Source organism: Helicoverpa armigera, chromosome 6 (assembly GCF_030705265.1).
Source record: "Helicoverpa armigera isolate CAAS_96S chromosome 6, ASM3070526v1, whole genome shotgun sequence".
In the NCBI taxonomy this organism is placed as follows: domain Eukaryota; kingdom Metazoa; phylum Arthropoda; class Insecta; order Lepidoptera; family Noctuidae; genus Helicoverpa; species Helicoverpa armigera.
Window position 1 is genome coordinate 2186718 of NC_087125.1, and position 15098 is coordinate 2201815.

Consider the following 15098-nt stretch of genomic DNA (forward strand, 5'->3'; position numbering starts at 1 on the left):
GAGAGCTTCCTAACAGTGAAAGAATTTTCGATTTTTTTCAGTAATTTTGGAACCTTTTAGGCTGCAAACAAACGAAACATGTTTCTTTTTAATTATGTCAGTACATATGGATGAGAAACAGGACATGTATGTATGATTGATATTACACAATGAGAGTTAGAACTTCATCAAGATATGATTTATTTGATTGTGATTTTTTTTGGCGAGCTCCCAGACTATATTTTATTTATTTGAGTAATTGCTGAAGTATGAGATGTTTCTCGAATAAACTATAAATATTGAAATGTGGTTTAGAATTATTTGAATACAATTTAGAAAACAGGCGAAAGATTAAACTTGGTAAATTATTGGCATAAAGTATTTTTTGGATCGCTGACTCAGTGTTCATTCCTTCTCTATATGAGAAGAGGCTGATGTTGATAATTAGACATTGTAGCAAGCATTTGATTGAGTCTAACGTATTCTCTTAGATTAGTTTAACAACAATAAACTTCCTTAAACATGTCATTTTAACACACAGCAGTAAATCAAATCATCGCTAAACCATTTAACATCTTATAAAACGTTCTCGAAATTTCTCGTTAAAACAAAGTCAACATACACGCGAAAAACTGGTAACAAGGACAAGTACTTATATGGAGTTGAATTCATTTATTTTTTCCAAACAGCAATCTATTAAGGGCACGATAAGCGGGGGCTGCGTTGAAATAAATTGATTTTATTCAAATTTCTATTAAGGCTCGCCCGCTATGTTTCTGGAGATTGCTACGGAGTCTTGTAAGTTCGGATGGGAGAATGTTTGTGGTGAGTGGATGCGGTATTTGGAAATGGAGTTTGCTCTGAACGGCGTTTATATGTCTTGTTTTATTTCTAATTATGGCACACAGAAAGCGTTACTTTTGAAGTAAGTAGTATACAATTTAAATTAAAAGTAATAGCGTTTACATGTTTTTCTTTATTGTATTCCAAAAAAGTACATAAGAAAATTAAAATTCTACTGCTCAAATTAGAAGACACTTTAGTTTATTAATTTATTTGTGAACCTACTCAAGCTGGCTCAGAACACTTTTCAGATCATCATCATCTGCCCATCTTTTTGGTCCAACTGTGTTGGTCCCACCAGTCTACTCAGACGCAGCCAAGTACCAGTGTTTTACAAAGAGCGACTGCCTCCACTTTTCAGACACTTGACATACTCAAAAATGCCGCATCTCCCCCCACTCACTTCCACGACAGATTCCCGCTCAAAGCTTGTAATTGAAAAGTTTGCAAGGAGAGATGTAACGTGATTTATAAGACAGACGAAGTGTCCGTCCAGCGACCTTTTTATTTAACGGAATCTTGTTACAATACTAATGTTATGTACTATGAATTTAGTGGATTAACATTTTTTTTCTTTGAATGTAAAAATCTCCATGTAATGGTAAAGATTTAAATATTTATTTCAAGGGCTTTTTTGGTTCAAGTACTTTATTTTACGTGCAAAGCGACTGTGCTTATTGTTACTTAGCTATCGTATCTAATACTTATCAAAATTGGTCCAGCAAAAATCAAGTGTTGAACTCGCAATACTCGCATTCATTCGTGTGAGTCTTGAAATCTTAAAACTATTATAAAAATATATATAATGTAATCAAATTAAATAAAAATTCCATAACAGTTTCCAAAACTTTCCCACATTTTCAATTCATCTCTTTCATACAATTAAACATATTTCGAACACCCTGAATATTTAAACATGAACTCATAAAGCATTTAAAATTCACTTTGCAGGTTTATATGAAAACAAGTTTATTTGAAGTATATTAAAATTTAAAAGTTGTGGTGTAAATCATTGCCATCGACTTTATTAAAATAATTTTCATCATAAATTGTGCTGAAAAGGGCAATTTTCGCCATTTCGGGACATCCATGGGGATATACAGGATGACCGTTCATTAAAATGGGGATTCATGGGAAAAACGTACCCAAGTGATTTGGGAAAGTTCACTTAATTTTGTGCGTCTCTGTGGAATTAAGATCAGAAACATCTTTGATAAAGTTTAATCAGATAATGGACACTAGTATCTTCCTGAAGTAATTATTGGTAGAAAAGAAAATCCTAGATGCTTGTTTAGCATTTTTCTTCATTTTGGAAAAAGCTTCGATTTATTCAAGGTCAAGGACAAATTTCAAGGTCAATATTAATTATTATTGCCTTCGTTTATACCCATCTTTTTCACTTTAAACAAAAAGTACCTATAGTATTAAATTGTGTATATTACTAAGTGTTTCTTTCTCCCAAAATTCATTGTACATCCAAAAACAGCCAACATCCGACCTGTTGCGTTCCATTAATTAATTCTTAGTTAAACTTGCTCAAGAGAGAACTGGAGACAAAACGCCGTGATGAAGAAATTACTTTTTTACGGGCCGCCGGGTCCGTAGGCTGGACCCGTAATGATTTATTGTGGACCCGGACCTCTGGGCTGGGAATGTAGCTATCCATCATCGGTTGTAGTGTGACCATGTGGTTGGGGTACTCAGAAATTGTAGTGGTGTTAGGTACCTTTTTTTAGTTTTAGACATCGGACCAGAGTTACCAGGGACTCGGCAAATCTTCGAACAATCCTGTGGTCCCAGTGTGGTGGAATCTAGGTTTTTGTTTAGGTATATAACATATTGTTAAATGTATTGGTTTCATTGAATGCATTTAGAATGGCGTTGGCTGATTCCTTATTAGGAAATATATATTGATATGTAAAAGACGATGCGATTTAACATCAGTTAATATTAGTAGTTGGTAAGTTGTTATTTGAGGTTAATCTAAATCGATACACTATCTTTTACTTATTTTTATGTCAAAGAATCACAACTTTAGTTCGTAGTAAATACAAGTAAGAAAACTTGTCTCAGGATAATCTCAATTATTCCCAAAACCATGGTACCCCTACTCACACTGTTTCCTTAATTAATATAAATTACATCATTGTGCAATGATTAATCGTATTAACAATTAATTTATTGTTATTGCAAACAATTGTTTCGTTACGCGATAATTAAGCCGTGAATAATGGAAGATAAGTCGAGTATAAAGAAACAAAAGGAATATTTGATCAAACAACATTTTTGCATAGTATAATAGTATATAATTAATATATGAACTGACTAACTGTGTTTAAAATATTGTGAAAAAATATACAATATGGATGTTCTCTTGTTTTTTTAAACCGGTTAAGTTTCAGGTAGCTGATTTTCATCAATGCATTTTTTATTCACATGGATAAAAGAAAAACAAAACAAAACTTTTTTTCGTCTTTTTATCTCGTTTGTGAATATTGCATAATAATAATTTAACGCTTATTTCTGGTTATTAAAAGCAATCCGAAGCTTTCTCAGAAATAGTTATTATTTATTGTGCCCAAACCATAGCAAAAGGTTTATTATCGTAAAGAAATTATTATTTTTACAAAAGCTTTTCAATATGTTTATACTAATATAATAAAGAGCATTTTCTTGTTTGTTTATTTGTACTCTGAAGGCTATGAACCTACCGAACCGATTTAAAAAAAATCTTTCACTGCTTGAAAGCTACACTCTTCCCGAGTAACATAGGCTACATTTTATCCCGGTACGGGCAGTAGTTACCATGGGACATGAGTGAAACCACGGGAAAACGCTAGTTAATAATAATTTTGTTTTTTCCTTTTCGAATGAGATAAACGTGACGAAATATTACCTACATAATTTATTTATTTTCCTCAAACGTTAATGTTTCTTTGTTCAAAGTGAAAATGTTATTGCGTGTCAGAAATAATTGCTTTGATGTACTAAAGAGTAACTAATTAATAAATTGGCACGCAATGCGCCTTCATGAAGATATTTGTGGAAATGGATTGAAAAATGTTGATGACTGTGTTTCGGATCCTTGGTAGTCGTTACGGGTAGTCAGAAGCCAGTAAGTCTGACACTAGTTTAACCACCCCTTGCTAAAACTAGTGTCTGGTTAGACTGGTAGCCGAACCCAACATAGTTGGGAAAAACGCTCAGAGGATTCTGGATTGAAAAATGTTGATTTGAACGTGTTGCTTTTAAAAGGAGATGCACGTTAAATCTGGGCCTTTACAAACTTAAAGGGGTTTTATCTCTACTGAAATATTTGTCATAATTTACGTACTCCACATGGTAAACTCTTTACGGAAATGCATGATAAATAAAGCACATACAAACAAACATACATCCAAACATATAAATATTAAGCAAATAACATAAATCCTTGCTATTTGTTCAGAATCGCGACTCCATCCCATGTCAAACAACAAAATACTTTAAACCATCATACGCATACCTTTTGCTTAGGCCCATGAACCTTACTCCACCGACATAAGGTTGAATTTCGCTTGATTTTTATGTATTTGTAAAGTGGTTGTTTAAATAAGAGACGTTTACAATTTGTCGTATCACGGTGCCTTGTTAGTGTGACATGGGTTGTGACGTCATCATCGTATGTAACAACAAACATATTGGTTGTATTCAAAATATTCAAATCCTGTGGGCTTATGTGTGAGACGGGAATCGCGACGGTTGCGCGATTGGTGTGTGAAGGTTGCAATGTCAGGAAAATCGGGTTTTATAAACATAAAGTGTATGGGATCGTTTATTTTGAAAAGATAATTTTCATCAGAATTTACGTATAAATTACCAGCTGTGCTTCACGGATTCACCCGTCCTGAAGAAACTACATATTTCCCGCATGCAGTTAAAAAGAAACTTATACTACGCGACGGATAGGCAGTCAGACATATCTACTTTTATATTATCAAAAGCATTAAACACATTTTGTAACATTATTCAAAATACAAAAAGAATAATAAATGTTACCTTCATTTTGAATAGGTAACCTAATTTTCCTCATGCAATTATCGCAAAAAATTTACATAGAGCAACCAGTAGCAATTTCTATTTACATGATAATGTCAAGCATAGGTAAGCTGCGTCGCATTTTGTGAGGTTTTCGGCTAATGATATATCATGATATATCGCGATATATCATGGCATGGTGTTTATAATAGGGTTGACTAACAAGAGGACGAGTGGCAGATACTCGGAAAATGTCAGATTTAACAGAGAAAATTATTATCGCGGTGAGCCGTGTCGGCTTAGCTAAATAGATGTTTCGGAGATAGTCTCGTGAGTTAGGTAAATAAATAAGGTAGGGAAATACAGATGTTACTTTTCGGAGAATTTTATTTTAGCAAGAATTTTAGTGGTATGATTTTCATATAATAATATAACAAGTCGCGTTACATTATTTATATAATATATAACGTATAATGTAACATTCCGTAAGGACTACCTACTGAGCACATAAATTGGCTATCTGTGAGAATTTTTGAAATCGGTCGGAAGTTCCTAAGATTATCGTGTTCAAGCAAACAAACTCTTCTGATTTATAACATTAGTATGATGATCTTTCTTCTAAATCATTCCCCCACTCTCATTTATTGTAATATCAAAGATCATTTCGAGAGACAACTAAAAATATTCAATTTTTGACTACGCTAGTAGTTTGAAACCAGAATTTATTTTTTAATTTTTTTCATTCAACTATGTGAAGTAGAAGTACTGTAGAAAATAAAAAGTTCTACATGAAACTCTTAACTATAAAGTAAGTCTCAGGTGAAGTTTGTTCTAACAATATACTTAGCGTACATTACTACTTTTCTTTAGAATCACCTGAGTAACGCATGATATATGGCCCTCTATGTGTAGTGTAGGTACAAGTATATCAACGAGTAGTTATGTGTACCTAGTAATTTTGATAAGAAAGAAGGTTAATTGGGACATCTTCCTTCTACTTATAACTAGAAAGAGAAAATGAATTGCTGTTCGTTAGTCTCTTTGATCTGGTTTGACTTATTTTGGTTCTAAGCTGTTTGTAGAGGTACAGTTTGCCGGGTCAGATAGTATTTTAGGAAGTTAACTTTTTTCTTTATATCATGGTCAATATAAAGGACATAGCAGATCAAGGCAGATAGTAATTCGTAAGTTAGAACAGCCTGTTTTCATAACCTCTATTTATTGTTTTGAATATAACAGAACCAAAAAAAAAACACTAACCCAAATTCTAAATTCAAAAAACACGAAATAGAGAAAACCTTTTCGAGCTGTAATGAAGATTCAATTAGAACGAGATTCTTTATATACTCCGAAGCGTGAATGGACCGCGTTGAAAGGACGAGGCTCGTGTAAAAATAACGTAAAACATAAATAAAAAAAAATCCTGCTAACAAACTTTAGTTTCGACAACGTCTTCAACGGCCTATACTCTTATAGCAGTAACTATAGAGTTGAAATTCGAATGCGTGGAGGTTCTAAAGGTGCATGAATAAGTTTGCAGATTTGCTAGGAAGGAGGGATATATACAAAGGCGTCCGAGTCCATATTCATGCAAGTCCGGATGAAAAAGTTGGTACAATACGGAGTCGCGTCATTAGGGAGTGCGCGCTTGAGTGTGGCTAAGTGGCAAGTTCGTGTGCCTACCGGGTACTTTCGCGTTCGAGTTTCGACAAGGAAGGCGAAACGGCTTGGAGTTTTCGAATGCAGGGAATGTAGGCTGCTTGTTGTTGAGTTTAAATGTTTAATTAAAAGAAACTTTTGGTAATAATGAGATAGGAATTACAGTAGGGTCAAAAACTTACGCTAACTACTGTTAATTTATAAATTCAGTTATTGAAAAAATAAAAGTAGGTAATTAAGTTTGTTTTCCAAAATAATCCACCACGGCATAGCACCCAGTAAAATTTATTTCTTATTACCAGGGCTATCAATTGACACCCTTTTCACGACCGGCCACCGCTCCGGTGTGCCCATACTCTTTAGAAAAAATAAGAATAAGTATCTAAAATCTTTTCAAATTCTCTCAAGCTAATACTAATTAAAAACTTTCTTGTATGCATGAATACCTATTGAATTAATCCACTATAGAAACTCAACAACCATAACAACGATGCTTCTAAACAAAAATATCCGAAAATATCCGCCCATACCTACTACAAAATGCAAAAATGTAAAAAAAAAACGCTCTTTTTTATTCCGTCTTCCGCGAAAATAATTTTCGCCAAGCACCTTTCGCGTGACAGTGAATCTAACAGGGGTACTAAGTACCATTGACAGGTCGTCTCGTTTTAAAAATGTGCTCGAACAGTTGAAGAGCGTCGATCTTGCCTGTTTCGCTTGGTCCTTGCGTTTCGAACGATTTTTGGGCTAGTGCTGGGATGTGATATCCGAAAATGTGCGGATACTTTTCTTGTGACGTGTGAGATTTCAGTTGTCAAATGTTGGAAAAATTGGCATGTAAAATATGAAGGAAAGTAAACATTAAACAACATTTGGTAAATGTTATTGCTGCTACTTTTATGTATATTACTGTAATCCTATGCTGAAACATTCAATTAAAAAGTTGCACAAAAATACTTTAGTTTAAACCTACATATTTCAATATCCAGCTTTTCAGAATGCATTTATTAATTTTGGTACATGTACCTATATTTCTATTTTTGGCATTACTCCAGTAAGCAACATCAACTTACTTTTATGTAAGTACACAATATCCACGGTAATTTGACATAATATCCGCCAATAAATTTCTCCGAGTCACATCACTAGCGCCATTTTTAACCGAAACACCTTTCCGAGAAGATCGTTTGATGTGTCGCCGGATCGATTTCTATTTGACTTGTGTCGATATCAAGTTTATTATAGAAATGCGGTTCAAAGATATTCCGCGGGTTTCAAGTGTACACGATGAAAAGATTTGTGCGAAATCTTGTAAATGAACAAGTATTTGGTTTTGTGTTTTTTTATGTTTGAATGTTAAATCCTCCGAGCCTTTTTCCCAAACTATGTTGAGGTCGGCTTATGTTTGAATGTATGTATAAATATTTCATCAGTGTCGAACTTTGCCCAGGTCGGATCATGGATGGGTGAAAAACTATGAAATTCTGTTGTTTTAGTCAAGAATCTGAAAGAAAACTATTGTGCCTGCAAAAAAAGCTGGTTGTTTAGGTACTTAATACCACTTAGTGAAAGTTTCTGAAATACCGCATACTTTGTGTTTTTGGCAACTTAGCCTTCCGCCTACTAAACCAAAGGACAGTTATCTAAATATATTGTTATGTCCATTTACTTCGCATTTGAAAATAAGTATTCTTTAGTATCGATAAAAAAAATAAACGAATTATTTGAGAATCAACCACAGCAATCAAAAACCATATTGTCGAAAAAAGAACAGGAAGACACAAAATTCAAACAAAAAATCCCCTCACGACTATACATATGTAGATATGACAAAACCGTCTTAAGCTTTTCAAGCATTTTCATCTCGGAAAAACTTTATATGGTCCCCTTGAGATGACGGCAGAAAATCTAAATTTTATGCAAGGGAACCCGCGGGCGTGTACTAGCGAAACTAATTTACAGGGGTTACCGAAAAATCATGGAGAGAATTTTTGATATTATTAGATTTTTTCGAATATAAAGGAGTTTTTTGGCTGTTGGAAAGTTAGAGCGAGTGTTCAATTTTGGTTTTCCATAAGAAGGTAATATAAGTACAATGTAAGATTTCCTTGTCGAGAAAAGAGAAAGGTCTTCCAAGGACACAATTGACTAAATTTACTGTAGGTAAGCATGTAAACAAACCGTGACTATAATTCGACTTTTTTATATAACCAATTAGGTAAAAAGGTGATATAAAGCCCAAGAATAAGGACATAAAATCAGTATTAGATCCACAATATCTTATTTAATATTCACAATACAACCATATCCAATTTAGCACTATCACAAAACAACTCACACAAACAGAATCATGCCACCGCAAAACATTCGTAACTAAACATCCACACGAAACCATTTGAAACAGAAATCGCACATCGGTCAGCGAAAATGGCGCCAAACCACAAACAAAATTAAGTTTCCCTTTAGACGGGGAAATTACGAAAACTCCAACATACTGGCGTACTGCAGCAAAATATCAAAACAGTGCAAACGTTCCGAAGTGACGTCACTCTTGTCCATGACGTCATGTGCCTGCCGGCCATATTATGACGCCGGATTTCAGCCAAATACTTATGAAGAACTGTTAACCACACAATCACTGCGAAATTCAACCCTATTCTTTACGTACACGGTTCATTTTCAATCAACAAGCGTCCACTGCACAAATTATATTCAAATAGGAAAAATCTAGGGTTGCCATCTGCGAAATTACTGAGAATATGAGTTTGAAGCTCTAATATTTTAATTTAAAATCGCACGGTTTTTTTCGACTTGGATGAGGGGTTTTCGTTGGATTTTCAAAGTTGATTACGCGTCACAAAGTAGTGAGATTTTATCAATCGTGCAAGCTTTAATCATAGTAATGACAATCTTTTGATTGAAGTATTCAGTACATTTTAGCTAGAATATTAAAAACACCTGAGAACCTATTCGTTATACAGACTTTATGGGATAATAATGTTATCTTGACGTTTTATATCCATACGCTTTTTACGGGTAAGAGGATTTTTAAGGATTTGAAATTAATGTGTTAGAAAGGTTATTGATACGCCGAAAGAGGATTGTAAAGCCTTGTCTTTTCACTGAATGTGGTAGTTAGGTTTTCCGAGTAAATTTGTTTTCAATGATTCGACACCGACCTCGCATCGGGCGATACTTATGCATAATCAACATGTGTATTACTAACTTTTACATTTCATTCTAAATTTTTTGACGTCTCAAGCTAATCAATTTTGATTCCATACATTTCACAAGTATTTATGAGTATCTCCAACCATTACTTATTTACTTAATATGAAAAAAAAACTATCCAAAACATTTAAAATAAAAGCTGTTAACCCTACTAACTCCAAAAGTAGGTTACCCCGACAGGTACCAACTATTTTCAGTTAATTAGTACGATTTGCAAAAAAAAAAAAATTTTGCTGCCACTCAAAAAAATCTAGCAGTCTTTGACGGGTAAAACACGGCTTATTTACTTTTAAATTCAGTATATTTACCAGTTTTTCAAGTAAGTTTTACGTTTCATGAAAACTGTTAAACATTTGGGGCGTAATGAGGACTATATGCGTTTGTAGTTCATACATTCTGGGTTTGTTTCAGTGGCTTGGAGTGTAAAGAGGTAATCGATGGAAACGTGGATTAAATGGCATTTTTCATTTTTCAATTCTCTGCAGACTGCAAACTTTGGAGTTAGTATGATCGTTCTCAGGCCTGGCGAGTGCTAGTTAGATCGGGGCCTTCATCAGTAGGTAGACTGATGTATGATAGTGTGCACATTACACCAATCAGGTATCGGCTGACTTTACGCCTTCAACATAAACTGTCTCGACTAACTATCTGCCAAACTACATACATATGTTGGGGTCAGCTACATGTCATTTTTTTTATTTTACCTTTGGCTGATATTTTCTTATGTCTTTTTATGTAAATACTATTTCCTACTGTTGTCAGTGATCTTTTAGAAAGAAAAATAAATCTTGCACTAGCATTAACTAATTAATTTACAAGAAACAGTCCTTTAGGATCTGAGTGTTATTCTAAGTAAAGAAAAACCCTTCCCCAGGGCAATAAGGAGGTCTAATGAATTAATGTAATGTACCAGGTAGTTACTCAGAGTAATATTATGTACGCAGAGAGATCATACGTAGGACCAACAGCTTATCATGGTCTTCTAGAAGCCACCGACTTGCAAACTACAGGCTACTTTATAAACATTTCTTAAAATGTACCCAAACACGCCAGTCAAGCTTATGGCCACTATACCAACGAAGGCAATCATGCATCCTCACTGCCTTATATAAACTAATTTCCACTTTATAGAATGCACTTTAAAACCCACTAGCGGCCATACTGGCCAGTTATAACAAAGTAGACTTAGTATAAAATCTAAATGAGCTGAAAACTTGCGGAATATTAAAAAGTAAGTGAAGAATAAGACCGCTGAGCAGCCGAGTTAAAGAACACTGTACTGCCTGGTCAAGAGTTAGGGCTACTAGAAGTGGCATAACTTAGGAGGTAGAAAGAAATCATGTTTGTTGGAGAAGTTTTGACAGACTTGAAACTGTATTATAGATAATATATGAGTCAATATTATGATAACAAAAAAATATAGTAACTTCATTCCCTATCACTCGCTTATCTATACTAATATTATAAAGCTGAAGAGTTTGTTTGTTTGAACGCGCTAATCTCAGGAACTACTGGTCCGATTGGAACAATTCTTTCGGTGTTAGATAGCCCATTTATCGAGGAAGGCTACTTTTTATCCGGGTTCGTGCAGAGGTTCCCACGGGATGCGGGTGAAACCGCTGGCAGAAGCTAGTTTAATAAATAAGTGTCATACATTTTAGATTGCATGTAAACAAAGTTTTTTATGTTCCTGATAGATTGTGTACAGGGCCATGTATAACAATTTGTTTTAGTGCCTACCTAACTAGTCGTATCGCTTTTCTCTACATCTATGTTCTCTCTCAAACTTTAAAGGGGAGTAGTTAAAAATTTTCTCAAAAAATAAAAAATACTTTTCCACCAACTCAAAACCCTCTAATGGAGGGAACCATTAAGCATTCATCGATTCCTAATTTATCTTACTTCTTTAATTGTTCTTTCTTTCCAAATCGATAAGTTACTCGAGAACTTTTTACTCGATTACAATCGATTCGGACCTCGCGAAATGTCGTAATTCTTTGCGATAATAACGTCTTTTGAAATTTTTCAAGTTAGATTATCGTATTGATGGTGTGCCCTAATGACTTTTTGGGGAAAACTTCGATTTATAATTTTCAAAGGCGCTTGAATTGCTAAGAATTTTTAAAGGGTTACGATTAATGAGAAGAAGAGAGCAACTTTTTGTTCCAAATCATTTTGTGAATTTTGTCGTCTTCATTTATAATGATTTTCCTACATTTTGAACATTTCAAAATCATTTAAAAGCAACACATAGCAGTGAATCCGTGACACATCGTGAACATTCCATCAAGAGTTTATTCAAAGAAGATCTAGTTCAACACAAAACAGGCCGCCATACTCCATTTACAAACAAAGAACACCAACCTCCAACAGGTACCATCACCCAAAAAGAAACAAAATTTGACAGTGACAGCGTCCAAATCAAAATTACTAATAAATTATTTGTGAATTTTTGTATTGCATGGTGTTGAGCTGTAGATGGAAGGCTATGGGTACCCATACCCCCCGCCGTTCCCGCCTATGCGACCCCCGGAGGGGGAATACCCTGATCATGGAGATGGTTTTGGCGAGTATTATGGACTCGGCAGTTTGACTGAGGATCGGGAAAGAGGAAGGTACGACGATAGGTCTTCTTTAAGAACTTAGTTCTTTGTAAGTGTAGATATGTGGTCTATTGGCACATTGAAGGTTGTAGTTACTGTAGGCTCAAAATCATGTGGTTCGATGATGACGGTGCTACTGACTTTTCACCTTGTTAGTACGTAATTGGTTTATGAGCAACGTCTTGCGATTTGTGGCAAGTAGGCGTAGATATCGGAATCGAAAGCTGGAGGCTGTTGGCAAGGCATCGAGGTGTCAGGTGGTGTGACATTTTCTTAGCATAAAACTGTATATAGATATCAGTCGCTGCAACGACGGATACAGAAGGAGGAGTGTAAATAAATTACAGAATGAGATATCTGCCCAGCAGCAGGATAGTAGTTGATTTAAAAAACAATGGCTACCATTAATGGATATTCGTTTCAGAAGGAGTAGATCAAAACAACGAAAGCGCAAAAGCAGAGATTCAAAACGTTCTCGAAGTCTCAATGTACGGACGAAATCGCGGTCGAGGTCAAACTCGCGTTCTAGGACGCGATCGAAGTCGCGGTCCAGATCCAGGTCCAGATCCAGATCGCGGACCAGAACACGGTCCCGATCTCGATCCCGTACAAGAACTAGAAGTCGAAGTCGAAGCCGAAGTCGCACGCACTCTGGAACAAGGACACGAGAACTGAACTATAAGGAACCTGGGTTTCTGGATGCTTTCAGAGTTTTGTATCTTTCTCGTGAGTTCTTTATTACCTTTTTTTTTTCATTCCTTAATTAATTATTGTTAAGAAGACTGGCTTGCGCGCGTCGATAGACATGTTTAGCTAACTTTCTATTCATTAGAATCTTATCGGTCAACCCTTCAGTAAGCTATGTATAAGTGCTAGTTTTTGTACTATTTCCCCAATAAAATTATAACGCCTTGGTTAAGTAAGTTTATCGGTATGTTGGCTATTCAACTTATTTCAAGACTCTTATAAAACCGAAGATTGATAGACCAATCCGTCGAGTTTTTCGAGATTCCATTCAAAAAGTTGTAGCAAAATATGAAAGCTGACCTTCATTTCACTATAATTGGATTTCTGTAAATAAAAAGTTTGAAGACGAAGCTTTTGTAAAACATCATTAAAAGGCTATCTAATCCATCAAACTGTCAGCTGGATACAACTATATTTTTTGATAAATTAAACAAAAAATATCCTTATTTACAAACATTTTTGTACAGCAAGCAAACACAAGAAGAACCCATCCAAATACTTGGCAACGAAAAAGCGACAGGACCGCATACAGGAGATCCTCAAGAGTGACGGTTTGGGGTCGAAAAGGTGGCTGTTCTACCCCCGGGTCAAAAATAGAAGCGAGGCCGCTGCTAGCACGGTAACTGGGACCAGGGATACTGTGGATCAGAGAGTCAAGGTGGGAATTGAATCTTACCTTGTGAACGGTTTTTTACTAGGCAGTAGATGTAGATACATTCTGTTAGAGTTTTGAATTTGCGATTGTTTTTTTGGATAGAGAGATACCAAATTGGTTCTTAATAAATTATAGCATGTCAATAGAAAGGGATGATAAAGAGAAAGATGGAACATAATTTAGCTGTGTGAGGCAAGGTGTGTGCATTTGTTTTTACATAGCTGTTGTCTCATTTCCCAAATAAAAATCGTTTATGTAAATGAGGCTGCTAAAACGCAGGTACGTTGTCTGATGACGACGACGACGATGATGATGATGATGATGATGACGATGATGATGATGATAATGATAATGGTGATGACGATGATGATAATGACAATGATGATGATGATTCTTGTTCACCAGGTCGATGCGGATTTCTTCAGGAAATACAAGAGGAGCAAGAAGGTTGACAGCGATGCGCCCATAGCGAAGCTGAAGCGATGGGAGCTGATATTCTATAAGAAGCTGGGCTTTATACAGGCCGCGTGACTTTGTTTTGTTAGTGCTTTTAGTTCAATATACTTACTTAGTTTTTGGTTTGTAGATTTTGTTTTATTTTACTTCATGCAATTCACTGCTGCATCGGTCTTCCTCATTGTAACACACGCATGAAAATAGTAACGAGTCTACTGGATCAGACTAAAGTTAAATAATACATGTAAAAGACAGAAAGAATTACCTACTAAACTGATATAGGCCCTTTAAAAAAAATCGCCGTCATGGTCCTAAAGGCCAGTATAGAAGAGTTTTAAGGCAACGCTTTAGCTTGCTACAGATACCTATATAAACATAACTACCTGTTCAAAACTAGCTACATTTCTTAAACCCCTCACAAATTCACCATCAAGAAACTACGTCTATAAACAGGGCGATTTTTTTCCGTGGGCACGTCAATTTTCCGCGCGATAAGGCCACGATTCGGTACTAATTTAAAACTTTGGCTGTGTTTTAGACGAGCCATTAGTCCCCCCACTCAGCTTGTATCCAGTCGGATTATGGATAAATTTATGGCTGCCTCCGATTCTTATTAATGTGGATTTTTCTTCTTAATTTAGTAGTGTTGAGGGAATGGGAATTGATTCTAAAGTGTCCATTTTAAGAGAGATATTTCGTTACACTCGTATTTTATTGTATTTTTATATAAATGAGACATATTGCCGGGTCCTATAGAATTCGAGCACCGAGAAAACTGTTTCCGATGGATTATTATTAAAATCATTTAATTAGCACCAAAGATATAATACCCCTTCAAACCACATGTAATCAAAATTCGCTTCTTTCGATAACTTTTAAGGTAAAGTCAAAACATAAAAGTTTATCTA

General features: G+C 35.2%; 1 protein-coding gene across 2 annotated transcripts; it reads left to right on the forward strand.

The window, feature by feature from the left end:
* The first annotated feature begins 12093 nt into the window (after positions 1-12093).
* Positions 12094-14319, forward strand: LOC110381768 (serine/arginine-rich splicing factor 4). Of its 2 annotated transcripts, none has more exons than XM_021342176.3 (4): positions 12094-12344; positions 12760-13058; positions 13547-13737; positions 14140-14319. In XM_021342176.3, exons 1-4 carry the CDS (start codon positions 12208-12210, stop codon positions 14263-14265), a joined length of 753 nt encoding a protein of 250 aa, XP_021197851.2. In that variant the 5' UTR covers positions 12094-12207; the 3' UTR covers positions 14266-14319. The 2 variants fall into 2 exon arrangements, with proteins under 2 accessions (XP_021197851.2, XP_021197843.2); XM_021342168.3 differs by having other exon boundaries at positions 12095-12344; positions 12757-13058.
* The last annotated feature ends 779 nt before the right edge of the window (positions 14320-15098 follow it).

Bases quoted from the DNA above. Each gene is read 5' to 3' on its own strand.
- LOC110381768 (XM_021342168.3), top strand. From the start codon at position 12,208: ATGGAAGGCTATGGGTACCCATACCCCCCGCCGTTCCCGCCTATGCGA. The intron at 13,059-13,546 runs GTGAGTTCTTTA...ATTTTTGTACAG, and splicing joins CAGAGTTTTGTATCTTTCTC to CAAGCAAACACAAGAAGAAC. The intron at 13,738-14,139 runs GTGGGAATTGAA...CTTGTTCACCAG, and splicing joins CTGTGGATCAGAGAGTCAAG to GTCGATGCGGATTTCTTCAG.